The 15,422-nt window shown below is 40.4% G+C and overlaps 2 protein-coding genes and 1 long non-coding RNA gene across 3 annotated transcripts in view; all 3 read right to left on the bottom strand.

Moving 5' to 3' along the window:
* Positions 1–2,200: 2,200 nt before the first annotated feature.
* On the bottom strand, positions 2,201–3,041 carry LOC134180487 (uncharacterized). The gene is made up of 4 exons (XR_009970010.1): positions 2,958–3,041; positions 2,796–2,846; positions 2,633–2,688; positions 2,201–2,571 (listed from the first exon to the last, which is right to left on the bottom strand). It is a non-coding gene; the product is annotated as an uncharacterized LOC134180487 (long non-coding RNA).
* A 6,880-nt stretch (positions 3,042–9,921) lies between these two features.
* On the bottom strand, positions 9,922–10,872 carry LOC134179644 (histone H3.v1-like). Its single transcript, XM_062646580.1, has 4 exons — positions 10,830–10,872; positions 10,668–10,701; positions 10,515–10,563; positions 9,922–10,446 (listed from the first exon to the last, which is right to left on the bottom strand). The coding sequence occupies exons 1-4, from the start codon at positions 10,870–10,872 to the stop codon at positions 9,931–9,933; spliced, it is 642 nt and encodes a 213-aa protein (XP_062502564.1). The 3' UTR covers positions 9,922–9,930.
* A 763-nt stretch (positions 10,873–11,635) lies between these two features.
* LOC134180059 (L-gulonolactone oxidase-like) overlaps positions 11,636–15,422 on the bottom strand; it is a 3,915-nt gene continuing 128 nt past the window's right edge. The window contains exons 1-6 of the mRNA XM_062647138.1: positions 15,401–15,422; positions 12,949–13,281; positions 12,797–12,876; positions 12,439–12,738; positions 12,101–12,373; positions 11,636–12,048 (exon numbers count right to left, since the gene is read on the bottom strand). The exon at positions 15,401–15,422 is cut by the window's right edge and continues 128 nt beyond it. Of these exons, the coding sequence (XP_062503122.1) occupies positions 11,737–12,048; positions 12,101–12,373; positions 12,439–12,738; positions 12,797–12,876; positions 12,949–13,281; positions 15,401–15,422 (1,320 nt within the window). The 3' untranslated portion in view covers positions 11,636–11,736. The remainder of the gene's footprint in view (positions 12,049–12,100; positions 12,374–12,438; positions 12,739–12,796; positions 12,877–12,948; positions 13,282–15,400) is intronic.

Here is a 15,422-nt window from a genome sequence, read left to right as displayed (position 1 = left end):
ACCATGTTTATCGCTGATTGTCTTTGACCACCACAAACATCATCATCATTATTAACAATACAAATAACAGCACAACAACAGCAAACAAATAATATTTGATGTTGATATGTCTGCCATATGTCAAACCAAGTTAACTAATGAACATTAAACTAACCGATAAGGCTACTATTTATTCATAATAATATACATAAACTCATGAACTCCAGTAAGCGTGTCTGATCAACCTCTGTTGCTAGTATGATAAGATGCTCAATGGCTTTCCTTATATTGCAGTCTGAAACCAATTACAACGTTCTCTGTTAATGACTTCAGAGTTGGTTGTAAGCACACCGAGACTTCATCTCTTCCCACATTTTAGGAGTCAACCGGTTGATTTTCTGTCCCTTGCCAACTTTGACCCTGGCACCTGGTATGCAGTGTAGTGTAACTGCATGATGTCCACCAGGTGTGATGGCATTATTGGTCTGCCTAGTTAAGGAGTCAGTAAGCTTAGTTGAAGTGCCAGTAACATGTGAACAGTCACTGAAATTATGTAATAGTGGCTGTTTGTTTTATCTCATTATTGCAGTAAGTAATGTTGTTGGTACCAGATGAATGCAACGAACTTACTGTAGCATAAAAGGGTCTTCGAAAGACATATGTGCGGTCGGTAACCTGTAAAATGATCGATTGGTTACTCACTGGCAGTGACTACAATATGCAATACAATGTGCATTGTCTCTTACAACTGCGTCAAGAATTTGCTTAGATGAGTTTTCTGCATCTTGTAACATGTTCGCTATTTTGTAAAAATGAAGAGGTCATACTAACAGAAACATACAACAGTCTTTTTCGACGTTGTTTTACATAAACGTTTTGCTTCATGTGGGTTTGGAGCTCTGATGTAGGCAATACAAATTAAATAGATGTTTTAATTGGTTTATGTATACAAATGATACGTCAGTATTTCTGCCTTCCTTTTGCGACCTAGTTTACTCGAAAGCCGGTAGAACTGTTTGGGCTGCTTTTCATTTTTTGGCCAGGTGCTATTATCGTTTTCTGCTCATACTTTGTTGTTGATATGTGTTGGTCAAGCCTGCTTATAAGCTCAGTCTGTTTTAGGTGTGATAGGACAGTTGGCAAGTACACAGTATTGAAACTTCCACTATCTAGTCTTTGGCATATGGTGTGACATAAAGATTTTGCAAGAGATAGCTTTGCAGCTGTGGCTGCTGCTTTTCCTGCCAGAGATGATCAATTACTACTGCATATTATCAGTATGTTTGTATGTCAGTTAGCCATTCATTCATTTAGTCTGTCTGTCTGTGTGCCTCCTTGATCGTGATGTAGAATGTCGATGATTTGATGTCTGTAGTCTAGATCTTTGTTAGACATTTGCATTGTACAGTTCTTGTGGACTAATGACATCTTACATTTACTAGTTCTGTAGGTACCCGAATGAGTTTAATTGTTTAGTAGACGGTAGACGTGAAGTTAATCAGTTAGTGTGTTTATTGGACATGGAATAGTTGTTGCTGTCTGTCATAATGTAGTGCTACCTTCAACCCTTCTAGTGATGTCTTCTTCTTGTGGTATCACAACTTTTGAGATCAGAACTCTGTTTGTGATCAGTTTCATTGGCACTTGGATCCCTTTACAACGAGTTTTTGTCGGATGTCATTACTGAGTTGCAAGACAGGTTTACCGACAATCCATCTTATGGTACCGGGTTGTTGCATCTTGTTCCAAACCAGTGTCCCAGTTCTGATGGCGAGATTCCTGAAGACCTTGCCAAAGCTGTAGATTTTTACGAGGATGACTTACCTCATTCAGCAATGTTCCCGACTCAATACCGCATGTGGGTTCGAAAATGGAAGAACGATATCGTTACTGCAGCAGTGCCTACAAAGCTTGTAGATGCTTTACAGGCATGTGATCAATGGACTTTTTCGAATATACGAGTTTTATTGCACCTGGCATTAACTATACCTGTGACTTCTTGTGAAAGTGAGAGAAGTTTTAGTCAGTTGAAGCTCCTGAAAACCTACCGCAGATCCACAATGTCTGCTGATCGTTTGAGTGGACTTGCACTTATGTAAATCGACAGATCGAGGTGTGCGAAAATTCAGTAGTCTCAATCGCAGTTAAGTTAACTAGTTGAAGGATGTGGAAAATTACATTCAAGAAGAATGAAACTTCTCTTTGATTTAGGAGACAATGATTGAAGTGTGTGTATAATATCAATAATCTGAGATTGTGCAGTTCTTGTATGACGTCCGTATAAATGATAAGTATAAAGCCCGTTATATTGCGTTTCTACATTAATTAATTAATTAAAGTTGCCAGTTAGTAGGAAGATAGTCCCTGCTTGATGGAACCTTCCTTTTCAAAATCCTGGATCCGCCACTGGTGTAATGCAGTCCATTCCACGTCGAGTCACTTCCAACTCAAGGTCGTTTGTAAATCGATCTGCACTCTTACCGTTCTGGAGCACACGTGATAGCTATTGACTCTTTCATCAGTCTCTGATACGAGTAGTGACAATGAAGGTCAACACTTGACGTAGATAAAACAGCCATGAGAGGGCTCAATCTGTAAACACGATTCCTTCGGTTCGGTTAAAAAGTATAATGAAAGATTTATATTGGGTTACGTGAATCCATCCCACGGTCATGAGCTCATGTTCAAGTTGATAAAACGCCAAGTCATCTTCGAAAATGAATAGCGCGCGTTAGACAATTATGTTGGACGTTGCCACGAGACGAAAACGCCGACAACGCGACAAGACATTTGCTTCGTGCACTGTTATCCTTTACCTTTTCTCTTTTCGGCGTTCATGATTTTCAACATCCGAAACAAGCATCAACCTCATCACAATAGCGAAAACTCAAAAAATGTAATGCAAAATTTTTTGTTCATGTACCACGTTCCGCAACACATGGAACTCTCTATCATATTGACGAACGTCAATTTCTCACCTTTGTCGTCGTTAGTAATTGGTTTTGAACAACAACACCGCATAACTACGCTAATCTCTGGAGCAAAGCACCGATGCACACGCACACTGGAAACTCCACTAGGCAAGTGACGAAAACAAACGACCATTGTGAACAAACACATACAAGCGCATGCGCTCTCAGTCGGCCAATCACTTTCTTACAACATATCCACATTGTGAAAAGCAAAAACATCCAAAATTACATGAATTTTACCTTCTGGTTTTTTACATTTCTTTCTTCCACTAGCAATTAACTATATACACTTTACCTAGCGAGCTCTCGATTACTTGCGCTGGAGAGCTACACTTATTACTGTATTGATCTGTCGTTCACGTATATTCACCGACAAAGCAGCAGCGACGGTATACAGCCGTGACTGGTTCGGGACTAAAGTTAGGGTTAGCACTTGCATGGGGATAGAATGCGGGGGTGGGGAGGACGAGTTACGGCAGACACAAATCGCCCCCAGACCAGTTAATTAAAACATGACGGCTGTCAATTTTAATTAAAGCTGATTGCATCTGCTCGCTCCTCAAAACATTAACTAAAATGACTCGACACGATTAACTATATGAGAGTCTCCAAGCAAACCAGAAACATGCTAAATTTTATCTTAGTTACACTTTCAGCAAGTGTAACCATCGCAAAAAGACTTAAGAGAAAGGACATATCTAGATGGTAAAGTTCCAAGTGACACTTTACAACCTAGACAAAACTAGGACGCTAAACTTTAGAGAATGCTTCTCTAAGAAATGAAAGGTTGACCTCTTGATTAATTAATTAATGTAAGTGTTGCTCGAAATTCAGAAAGGCGAAATCAAAAATTCTTAGTTTGCAACGAATGCTTGCAAATGGCGGTGTTAAATATACTTGTGCCCTCTTAGAAATCTACCAAATCTGGCTACACGACTAGTACTGCACATATGAGGTGAGGTATTAACATACTCAAAATGCAGTAGCAGGCTGCAATAATTTGCTGTTAGTATAAGTTTATTCATGGTAGGTAGACCATATCTAATTTATTGACTGAGTTCTTGAGGGGCTTCCCGAGATAATCGTCGACCCTACCATGCATTAGCTTATTTGTTGCATGTTTAACATTCTAATGTAATTAGAGTTCATAGATTATTCAAGTTGAGTTAGAGTGGTTGTGTATTGCAATGAATGCTAAAGTTTTATGTCAAACAACCACATTTTGACAGCTTTGAAGTGTGCTGACGTGCACCTCAGCCCCTTAAATGGCCACGTGCTCAAAAGTATTAGTACAGTACATTATCCACGTGCTTTGCTAGCGTGATATCGGATCAGAAAGAAGACCGTAATAATGACCAGGACGACGACTTTCAGCCGCCAACAAAGATGAGACGCATTGGTTCCAAAAAGTAGGCCACTAGTACTAGCCAGCTTGACAGCAAATTTTCTGGAAAAAGAGACGAGTATGGACAAAGTACAGGAGTACAGCAAGGGTACGATTTGCAAGAACACGACTGCCTGCAACAGTTGGGTGATGCGAACATCTGAAGCATGGAGAAGCAATCGAAACAAGGATGCTGCACAAGAAAAGCAGGTACCCACAGACATTCTCTCAACGAAGGATTCACAACTTTTGTAAGAGTGGCTAATATACTTCTTACTTGAGGCGAGGAAGACCAACGGTGACAAGTATCATTAAAAAACTCTCGTACAATTGGTATGTGCACTACAACGTGTACTTCGAGCTCAGCACAGAAGCGATTCGTTTAATTTTTCGACGTTTTCGACATCGTTTTGGAGGTTTGTGCAATGCTCTTGATACAATCTGTCGAGAATTACGTCAAGAAGGACTAGGAACGATAATCAAGGGTTTCAATGTATTCACTTGTGAAGAAGAAGACGGTCTATGGAAGAAGGGAGTAATTGGGTTAGACACACCTATAAAACTACTGAGGGCAATATTCTTTCCTAATGGGATAAACTTGGAGCACAGAAGCCTCAAATGGAGTCAGGTAAGTAGATGCACCCAAACCACAGACGGATTGTTAAAAATCTGTTACATTTACGTTGAGCACGGATCCAAAAATCATAGTCGTGGACTAAGTGATTTACGGTATCCAAACAAGAAAGTCACAAGGTAAATTATAGTCAAGCTCCAACGTGACTCTGTAAGGTAATAGCATTTTGTTGTTTGTGGATTATCAGATACGCTAATGAAGAAGCTGGCGACCGTTGTCACGTCAAAATTTTGGATCTCTATCTAAGTCAGTTGTCAGCAGGATTTTCTCGAGAAGCCTTCTATTATAAACCTTTGTTATCTACACCTTCATTTGGTCTTTGGTATTCAAAGCAGGCAATCAGTCATAACACTTTGGCTACAATGATGAAGTGATGACAGCTGAAGCTGGTCTTCCAGTTCGAACCAACCACGCTCTTTGAGCTACTAGTGTAACAAGACTGTTTCAAGCGGGAGTTCCTGAACATGTCATTCAAGGCAGAACGGGCCACAAAATCCTGCACTAACTGAGACGATACCAAGAACCATCTGAATTGCAGCAAATGGCAGCGAGCAAAGCTTTGGATAATGGCCATGCACAGATTACACTGACGCCAAAGTCAAGGAGTCGGGAGAGACAACGGAACAGGCAGATGAGCTCAAAGTAGTCCAGGTTGAACAATCGTCTTTAACGGAAAGAGAGAATCCATTTCATTTCTGACTGTGTCTTTACAAACTGTAGTACTGTAAACATTATTATTGGTAAAGAATAAGCTTGTAATCTAAAATAGGTATGCCCATGTATTGATTGCTAGTTGTGTTTGTTTTTGCTATTTTTTGTTTTAAGTTAGTTGTGTTTTATGTCAGTAAGCAGTATACAGATATTGACTGGTCAAATCCGTTTATTGACCGGTAAATATGCAACATGTAGTTGGGTTGCTATGGTAGGTGTGTAATCTAATGAGAAAAAGAATCCTAGCAACGGCGGAATAAACACCCAAACATGCACCAAATGGGTCTAAAACGGAATTATATTATATGTCAATATATGCATGTTTCACGCAGCTTCTAGAACAAATCTCGTTGAATCATGAAATGAGTTACAGTTAATTACCTGATGTTTTTCGTCTCTTCGTCTCACTGTACGTGGCCCTAGTACTTACGGTAATCGCTATCGACGTCTAAGACGGAAGAAGACAGTCTGACGCTCACAATCAAAATGCAGTCCGCGCCACCTTGCGCAAGCGCACTGAGTGGCCGCGAGTACATGTAAAGGCCTAGACTCCACTCAACTTCGTAAGAGCGTCATACAGGACCTGAGGTGCTCACGTAACTTATAATTTGACATAGTAGCTGTTTAGGAATAATAGTACAATCAACGGTAGTCAATTAATTTAATCTAAAGTATTTGTGGACTCCAAGGTAGATTTTCAACATTACAATATTATAGTAGAATAATAGATAATTTAATATGAACTAAATATAGATAATTTAAAATCAACTAAATATAGATATTTATATATACATTGATACGTTAGAGATAACTACACTAGTACACGTCCGTATCCTCGTTCTATACTACAGTATGTACGTATTTGCTTCATCTATAGTCAATCATACCGGAAGTCTGCGACAACGACCGGTTTTGTCATGTCCTATGTCATGTGATTGGCATCTTAAACACAAAACCGATACACACACACACACACACACACACACACACACACACACACACACACACACACACACACACACACACACACACACACACACACACAAACACACACACACACACACACACACACACACACACACACACACACACACACACACACACACACACACACACACACAAACACACTCTCACACACGCGCACGCACGCACGCAAGTACACACACACATTTCACTAATATTGTAATTACACGACGTACCGTCAATAGACGATAAAATTCGCGTTCAGGGTGACGATGCAGTTGATGTGCTGGAAGCTTGCAACGTGTAATCATAGGCGGATCCAGGGGAGGTTCAGTGGGTTCCATTGATCTCCCTCAGCTGTCGTCAACTTCTGATTCACAATTCGTTAGGGTAGTACATAATATTATATGTAGTCTGGAACCGTACAGTCTCAGAAACAGTTTTTCTCAATCATTGCTGACGAAGTAACGGACGTTCCGAACAAAGAGTAATGCTCAATATGTATACGTTATGTTCTGAACAATGATGTCAATGAAACGTTCATTAGCTTTGTGGAAGTAGAGAGAATCACTGGAAAAGTAGTGGCTACTACCATACTGCAGTGTCTAAAATCTTAGGGCCTATCTCCTTCTGACCTGCGAGGTCAGTGCTACGATGGTGATTCGAATATGGCTGGTGTGCGGTCAGGGTGTAGAGCTGTTGTGCAAGTGCAGGCTCCTAAGGCCATCTACGTTCACTGAGCTGCACATTGGCTAATCTTGCAGTGGTGTCAGCCTGCAAGATACAGGAGTTCCAGAATACAGAATTGTGCATGGAAGAGATAGTCAGATTCTTTAGAGTGTCAGCGAAACGGCAGCGTTTTCTTGAAAAAGCTGTGGATGTCACTTTTCCGAAAATGACAGGCAAAAAATTGAAAAATGCGTGCAGAACTCGTTGGATTCAGCGCATTGATGCTCATGTGGTCTTCCTGGAGCTCCTCCCTATTATGCACATAGTTTTCCAAGCCATTATTTCTCCAAGACAGTTTGAGTGTCTGGGTGCAGCAGATTGGAGCTGGGATAAGGAACGGTTGCTAAAGATAATGACTTTCGATATCAGTTGGAGTCTTCTCCCTTTCTACTCTGCTTTAAAATCCTACTACACGTTTTGTCTTGCCTCAGAGGACTGACAGTCAAGCTACAGATGCAGAGTGCAGATGTCCTGTTTGCTTACAGGAAGTCGATACTGTGCTTTCAATTCTAAAGGACACGAAGAGTGATTCTGTGAAAGAGTTTAGGTGGATATTCGAAGAGACTAGTAAACTGGGAGTAAACCTTCACGGAGAAGACTTTGAGCTACGAAAGCCAAGGAATAATCAACGTCAGCGGCATCGAAGCAATGTTCGTGCAACAACTGCAGAGGATTACTATCGAATAACCCTTTACAACGAGTTTTTGTCGGATGTCGTTACTGAGTTGCAAGACAGGTTTACCGACAATCCATCTTATGGTACCTATAGCCTCGCCCCAGACGTAGTATGGATTGCAGCCCCGGATGTGATTCCATCACCACTACCACTACAGTAGTGGTGATGAAAGCGCATCCGGGGCTGCAATCCACATGCGTCTGGGGCGAGGCTATATGGTACCGGGTTGTTGCATCTTTTTCCAAACCAGTGTCCCAGTTCTGACGGCGAGATTCCTGAAGACCTTGCCAAAGCTGTAGATTTTTACGAGGATGACTTACCTCATTCAGCAATGTTCCCGACTCAATACCGCATGTGGGTCCGAAAATGGAAGAACGATATCGTTACTTCAGCAGTGCCTACAAAGCTTGTAGATGCTTTACAGGCATGTGATCAATGGACTTTTCCGAATACACGAGTTTTATTGCACCTGGCATTAACTATACCTGTGACTTCTTGTGAAAGTGAGAGAAGCTTTAGTCAGTTGAAGCTCCTGATAACCTACCGCAGAGCCACAATGTCTGCTGATCGTCTGAGTGAAAATGCATTTATGAAAATCGACAGATCGAGGTGTGAGAAAATTCAGTAGTCTCAATCGCAATTAAGTTAACTAGTTGAAGAATTTGGAAAATTACATCCAAGAAGAATGAAACTTCCCTTCGTTTTAGGAGACAATGATTGAAGTGTGTGGATAATATCTATAGTTTCAAATTGTGCAGTTCTTGTATGACGTCCGTATACATCATAAGTACAAAACCCAATATTGCGTTTTAATTTAATTAATTAATTATTTAATTAAAGTTGTCAGCTAGTAGGAAGATAGTCCCTGCTTGATGGAACCTTCCTCTTCAAAATCCTGGATCCGCCATTGGTGTAATGCAGTCCATTCCACGTCGAGTCACTCTCAACTCAAGGTCGATCGTAAATCGATCTGCACTCTTACCGTTCTGGAGTACGCACGATAGCTATTGACTCTTTCATCAGTCTCTGATACGAGTAGTGACAATGAAGGTCAACACTTGACGTAGATAAAACAGCCATGAGAGGGCTCAATCTGTAAACACGATTCCTTCGATTAAAAAGTATAATGAAAGATTTATATTGGGTTACGTGAATCCATCCCACGGTCATGAGCTCATGTTCAAGTTGATAAAACGCCAAGTCATCTTTGTCATACGTTGTACAGGAAAATGAATTTCCCGTTTGTTCAGAAATGAGAATATGAGTTACGTACAACTCTCCATTAATCTACAAACAGAACAAACAGTTAACTACTGAGAAGTGCTTGAGCATAACGCAACAAACAAACAAACAAACAAACACACACAGTACACAATCGATCAACGTCCATCTCTAAGTACTCACTTCTTTTCCGCAAAGAATTCCAATAGTCTCGATGTCGTCCATGGTATCTGACGCAGCTGCTTCGAGAAACTGATCAACAAGTCTTTCACGCACTCGTATTATTCTCATTCTATTCTCAGTTCTTGTATCTAGTAGAGAAACAATCTAAATCTCCAGACATCAATTCACCACTATATTATAAATCTTCTATAACTAACTTGCAATACCAACACGTTCCGTTTCATCAGATCTCGTGTTGGACGAAGCTGCACAACTTTCTCCTTCTACCTGTTTATTGCATTCCAACGTTATTTCTCCTGGACTAAGACAACATTTATCAGACGATGGATTGGGGGGTCGAAGGAACATATCAGATAAAACATTGGAAATTGCTAAATGACAAGAGAAGATGATTCATACACAGACAGCACGCAGATAGAAGTACAAGACAACTTACCAATCGTTGTACTGCAACATGACACGTCGACTGGACTGGCAGTCATACAATCAAAGTCGGACCGTTGTTGCTTCGTTCGATTGTCGACATCGGACGAGGATGCGCTCTCTTGCTTTGAATTCTTCTCTTCTTCACCGATAGATTTGGAAGAAGTGACGATTTGCTCGTTGATGACAGCTGACGCTCAGAAATCGATCCGATTGTTTCTTTTCCTTTTCTCGTTTCTCTCTCGACGTCTCGAAATGCAACTTCAATATCATCTTTCGCTTCTTCGTTTTCTTGTTGTTTTGGCTTATTTTCATCTTCTCGAATCGATTCTTTTTCTTCTTCTTCTTTCATTTCATCTTTCTCTTCTTCCTTCTTATTTTCTTCCAACGATTCCTTCGTTTGTCGTTCCTCTACTTCTATTTCATCTTCCTCTTGTTGATATTTTTCTTCAAGGTTTGACCGTTGCGATTCTTGATGTTTGTTGTCATCTCTTTGTCTGTCATCGTCATCTCTCACTTCTACGGCCACAATTTCATCTTCTCTGCCGCTAGTATTTGTTCGCGGTAAATTCTAAACGTGAGAACAACAACAAATTATGTATATATCTTGTCGAATTAATACTAAAAATGTAAACGAACCGAACGGCTAGCGATTTGCTGCGCAGTGGACGACTGTCGAGCACGGTGCCTGTCAAAAATAGCGCGCGTTAGACAATTATCTTGGACGTTGCCATGAGACAAAAACGCCGACAACGCGACAAGACATTTGCTTCGTGCACTGTTACCCCTTACCTTTTATCCTTTCGGCGTTCATGATTTTCAACATCTGAAAGAAGCAACAACCTCATCACAATAGCGAAAACTCAAAAAATGTAATGCGAAATTTTTTGTTCATGTACCACGTTCCGCAACACATGGAACTCTCTATCATATTAACGAACGTCAATTTCTCACCTTTGTCGTCGTCAGTAATTGGTTTTGAACAACAACACCCCATAGCTACGCTAATCTCTGGAGCAAAGCACCGATGCACACGCACACTGGAAACTCCACTAGGCAAGTGACGAAAACAAACGACCATTGTGAACAAACACATACAAAACGCATGCGCTCTCAGTCGGCCAATCACTTTCTTACAACATATCCACATTGTGAAAAGCAAAAAACATCCAAAATTACATGAATTTTACCTTTTGGGTTTTTACATTTCTTTCTTCCACTAGCAATTAACTATATATACTTTACCTATCGAGCTCTCGATTACTTGAGCTGGATAGTTACACTTATTACTGTATTGATCCGTCGTTCACGTATATTCAACCGACAAAGCAGCAGCGACGAGACAGCCATGACTGGTCCGGGACTAGGGTTAGGGTTAGCACTTGCATGGGGATGGGGTCCGGGAGGGGTGGATGGTGGACGAGTTACGGCAGCGACAATTGGCCCCCAGACCAGTTAATTAAAACACGACGGCTGTCAATTTAATTAAAGCTGATTGCACCTGCTCGCTTCTCTTAAAATAACTCCACATGATTAACTATATGAAAGCAAACCAGAAACATGTTATATTTTAGCTTAGTTACGCTTTTAGCGAGTGTAACCATCGCAAAAAAACTTAATCACATATCTAGATGAAACAGTTCCAAGTGACACTTTTGCAACCTAAACAAAACTAGGACGTTCAACTCTAGGGAATGCTTCTCTAAGAAATGAACGGTTGACCTCTTGATTAGTTAATTAATGTAAGTGTTGCTCGAAATTCAGAAAAGTGAAAGCACAAATTATTAGTTTGCACATATGAGGTACTGTAACATACTCAAAATGCAGTATACCAGGCTGCAATAACTTGCTATTAAAGCTATTATTGTTTCACTGACAAATGAAACAGTCTCCTGAGAAATGAATTACTAAACACTCGATGTGGATCCATCTTCTCACGCACAGCCATAAACTCATCCCACTTGAGATATCTCGTTCTCAGCTCCGCTTCTGTCTCATAGAAAAGCTTTCCCCAGTGCGGGCGTCCACCATGTTGTATTGCAGAAGATGCAAAGCGTTTGAAGAACCTGTGCATTAGGACATCTGATGGATTGTACGTTAAGACAGTGATGAACGTCGTGTCTCGACCATAAGCTGGACTCAGCCAGATATCATCTCCCTTTACGAATCGAATCTAAGAAAAAACTTATCGACTAGTGATATATCACACACTTCCACAAAACTACCTCAGTAATTTGGTTGAATGAAATTTCATTTTTCATATCCTCTTTGATTGCGATCAACTCTCTGATTAAATCTGCAGTCGCATTGTATGGAACCCCGTATTCCAGCTCTGGATGGCGTACAAAGTAGTGAGGAATGTTGAATACTTCGAGGGGAGACCCAACGCTGTCTCCAGTTCGTAGACACTTGAAAATGTTCACACTCACCCACATCACTGCACCAGTAAGTCTAGGGATCCATGACATAACATATGATGCATATTCAAAGACATAGAACTAAAGAGTGAAACATTCTGATTGATAAATCACTCAACCGAGTCAACAGTGAAGGTTAGGTAAACCTTGAGATTAAAAATGAATCCTGTTGGGCTATCCCTTCTTGGCGATGTAGTTTTGTTACTTCTGTAGACTTGTACCTGTTGTGTGTGAAACTCCAACCACAGTTTGACGTGATCACTGCTGGTGACGATGTCGTCCAACTGTTGCAGACATTGCTGCAGTGGCATGAGTGTAATGACTTCGTGAAGATTGAATGCAGGCACACAAGTTATCGTAACTTCAGTTATCACTCCAACAGCACCCAGTCCAATCAGTGCCGTTCTAAAAATATCATGATTCTTGTTTTCACTAGCTCGATAAACCTGCAAGGCAAAAATGCCTAATTGCAGATCACGTGACATCTAAAAATTACTATCATACAATCCCTTCACCAGACACAATCTCTATCGCAGTAACCAGAGTTGCCAAATTCCCGTACTTAATGCCTGTTCCATGGGTGCCTGAACAAAAAAGTCATAAAGTAATTGATAGTAATTAACACTACCAAAATACCAACTATACAAACATCTTACCTGTTGCTATGGCACCAGCTATTGTCTGTCCAGAGACGGAAGGCAATTGCGGCAGTGCTAGTCCATCTGCTTCTATAGCGATGACTATTTCTTCGAGTGTCGTGCCTCCTCGAACGGTGACAAGTTGTCTGTCTTTGTCTATGTGTACGACACCTGTGTACTTCTCCAGAGAGAGCATCGTGTCGTCTGGCACTGCAATGTCAGACCAAGAATGACGAGATCCTACAATTGTTACCGTCTTGCCCTTCAAAGATGCTCCTCGAAGGATACTAGCAATTTGCTCCACAGATGATGGTTGATGGATTTTTGTTGGACGAAATTCATACCGCCCTTCTGCAAACGAATTAAGTTAAGCAAGAGTATACGTGTAGAACTGCTGTAAAATGTGAATGACTGCTAATATTAACGATTAATATTTTTATATGTAATAATATTAATAATATTTATATTAAAAATATTATATTGCATGATGACTGGACATTATTCCAGGTCATCACAACCTGCAGCACTTACAGAAAACAGTGCTTCTGGGATCTACTGGGATCCTTCGTAAATTCATGTCTTCTTTCTAGACAGCCGTGATGGTCTAAGTACTTATGAAGCAGGGTTTGCTTCCGGTACCTGTAATTGACCAGACCGATCTGGTAGCACGACACACTAATAATAATAATAACATATTTTTGTTTCGTACCACTACAAGTACAGTGCTATAGGCCAGACAAGATACATACACTAACAAGTAAACATAGATAGTCATAGAAGAATAAACGTAGAAGAATAAACAAACATAAATTAAGGTTTAATCCAGCTCTTGAAGTCCATGTAGGACAACACCATGATTCTTGTCCTTGTCTCGTTGTCCACTGATCGCCACAGATTGCCTTGAGTATTCAGAATGAACCCGCTCACTAATTCATTATTAGAATGAACTGCTCTACATAAGAAAGAGAGTTGGCTAACACGTAATAGATCAGGAACTTCCCTAATAGGTTCTCCAAGAGTTTCCCGCAAGGATGTTCTGTTTGAGATCCCTAGCCCTCTACAATACCCTCTTCTCCACGCTTGATGTAGTAAACGTTTGGTACTTCCCATTCCCAAATCCCACAGTTCGCATCCATAGCCCAATACAGGTAACAATACGAAGTACATTGTCGTTGTCCATACTGTAGGATTACGACTCACACCTTTGACAGCCCCTACAATTGAGTATAATAAAGAGTAAAACTTCCAACACCGCTCTTCCACCGCACCAGTTGTTCTTTTGGAACAGCCGATAATTTATGACCTAAATGAATGACATCATGTACTTCAGGCAGACGCTCTCCATTGATGGATAAAGCTGTCTCTTTACGGTAAATGGATCACCTGTTCCTAAAACTAATTGATTTACTTTTCTGAATATTACATTTCAGGCAGTGGTCTGTTGCAAAACTCTCACAGATCTCCAATAACCTCTGCATGCCCTCTCTGCTTGTAGACAGAAGCGATAAATCATTCACGTATGCGATGCCCCCACTAAACCTCTCGTTAATTCAAACACCTACTCCTGATTATTCCAATCCGGTAATAAAGTCATCAACGTGGACATTAAATAGAGCAGGAGAGAGTACACTGCCTTGGCGAACTCCATTAGATGTTTTGAAAGATGCTGATTTTGACGAGTTCCATTTCACATATAGGTCTTGTTCTTTATACCAGTTCCTCAAGAATTTCACGATAAAAGTAGGGGTATGCCGTTCCATCAGCTTCATAAACAATAGAGCATGATAACTCTATCATACGCTTTCAATAAGTCAAGAAAGCACCCAAATACAATCTCGTTTCCATTTTCAAGAAAATAATTAATAGACTCCTGTATGACAAACGTAGACATATCACAGCCATGACCAGCCTTAAAACCGAATTGTTGCTTGTTTGTATGCCAAATTCTCTGATATTTTGCCATGATAATTTCTCTAATAGTTTCCCCAGCACTGATGATATTGCTATGCCTCTATAACTGTCTGGATTATTTCTATCTCCTGCTTGATCTTTCAGGGTGGGATTATTGCAGTTTCTCTAAAGTTTCTCAGAATACAGCCATGATTGACCAATCCTGTGAACAAGCCAGCAATATGTCTATAGAGATTCAGGGAGCCATTCTTGATATGTTCTGCCTGAATACCATCCAAATCTGAGGCCTTATTGTTCTTCAGTTGCAAAGAAGCCTTCCTACATTCTTCTGTATTGATAACAAAGTGCCACCACGAGGTTCTTTTTCTCATATCTTCTTCTACCATACTATCAAGCTGGTTGTTCAATACATTGCAAAATGTTTGATTATATTATTAATATTAATATAGTATTTATTGATGGTTTAAGTTAGTAGCTTCTGAGATTGGATTTTGACAACCCTGCATTTTTAGCTAATTAATTAATATAATGTAAGTAACTAACGACTTGAACAGCATACCCCAGTTGAGAAGATAGTGACT

The sequence above is a fragment of the Corticium candelabrum genome, chromosome 5 (assembly GCF_963422355.1).
Source record: "Corticium candelabrum chromosome 5, ooCorCand1.1, whole genome shotgun sequence".
NCBI classification, from domain to species: Eukaryota; Metazoa; Porifera; class Homoscleromorpha; order Homosclerophorida; family Plakinidae; genus Corticium; species Corticium candelabrum.
Note: the sequence above shows the minus strand (reverse complement) of the source record. Positions and strands in the feature narration are given on the sequence as shown.

Bases quoted from the DNA above. Each gene is read 5' to 3' on its own strand.
- LOC134179644 (XM_062646580.1), bottom strand. From the start codon at position 10,872: ATGGGGTGTTGTTGTTCAAAACCAATTACTGACGACGACAAAG. The intron at 10,702-10,829 runs GTGAGAAATTGA...TGCTTCTTTCAG, and splicing joins AATTACTGACGACGACAAAG to ATGTTGAAAATCATGAACGC. The intron at 10,447-10,514 runs GTTCGTTTACAT...TCTCACGTTTAG, and splicing joins AGCAAATCGCTAGCCGTTCG to AATTTACCGCGAACAAATAC.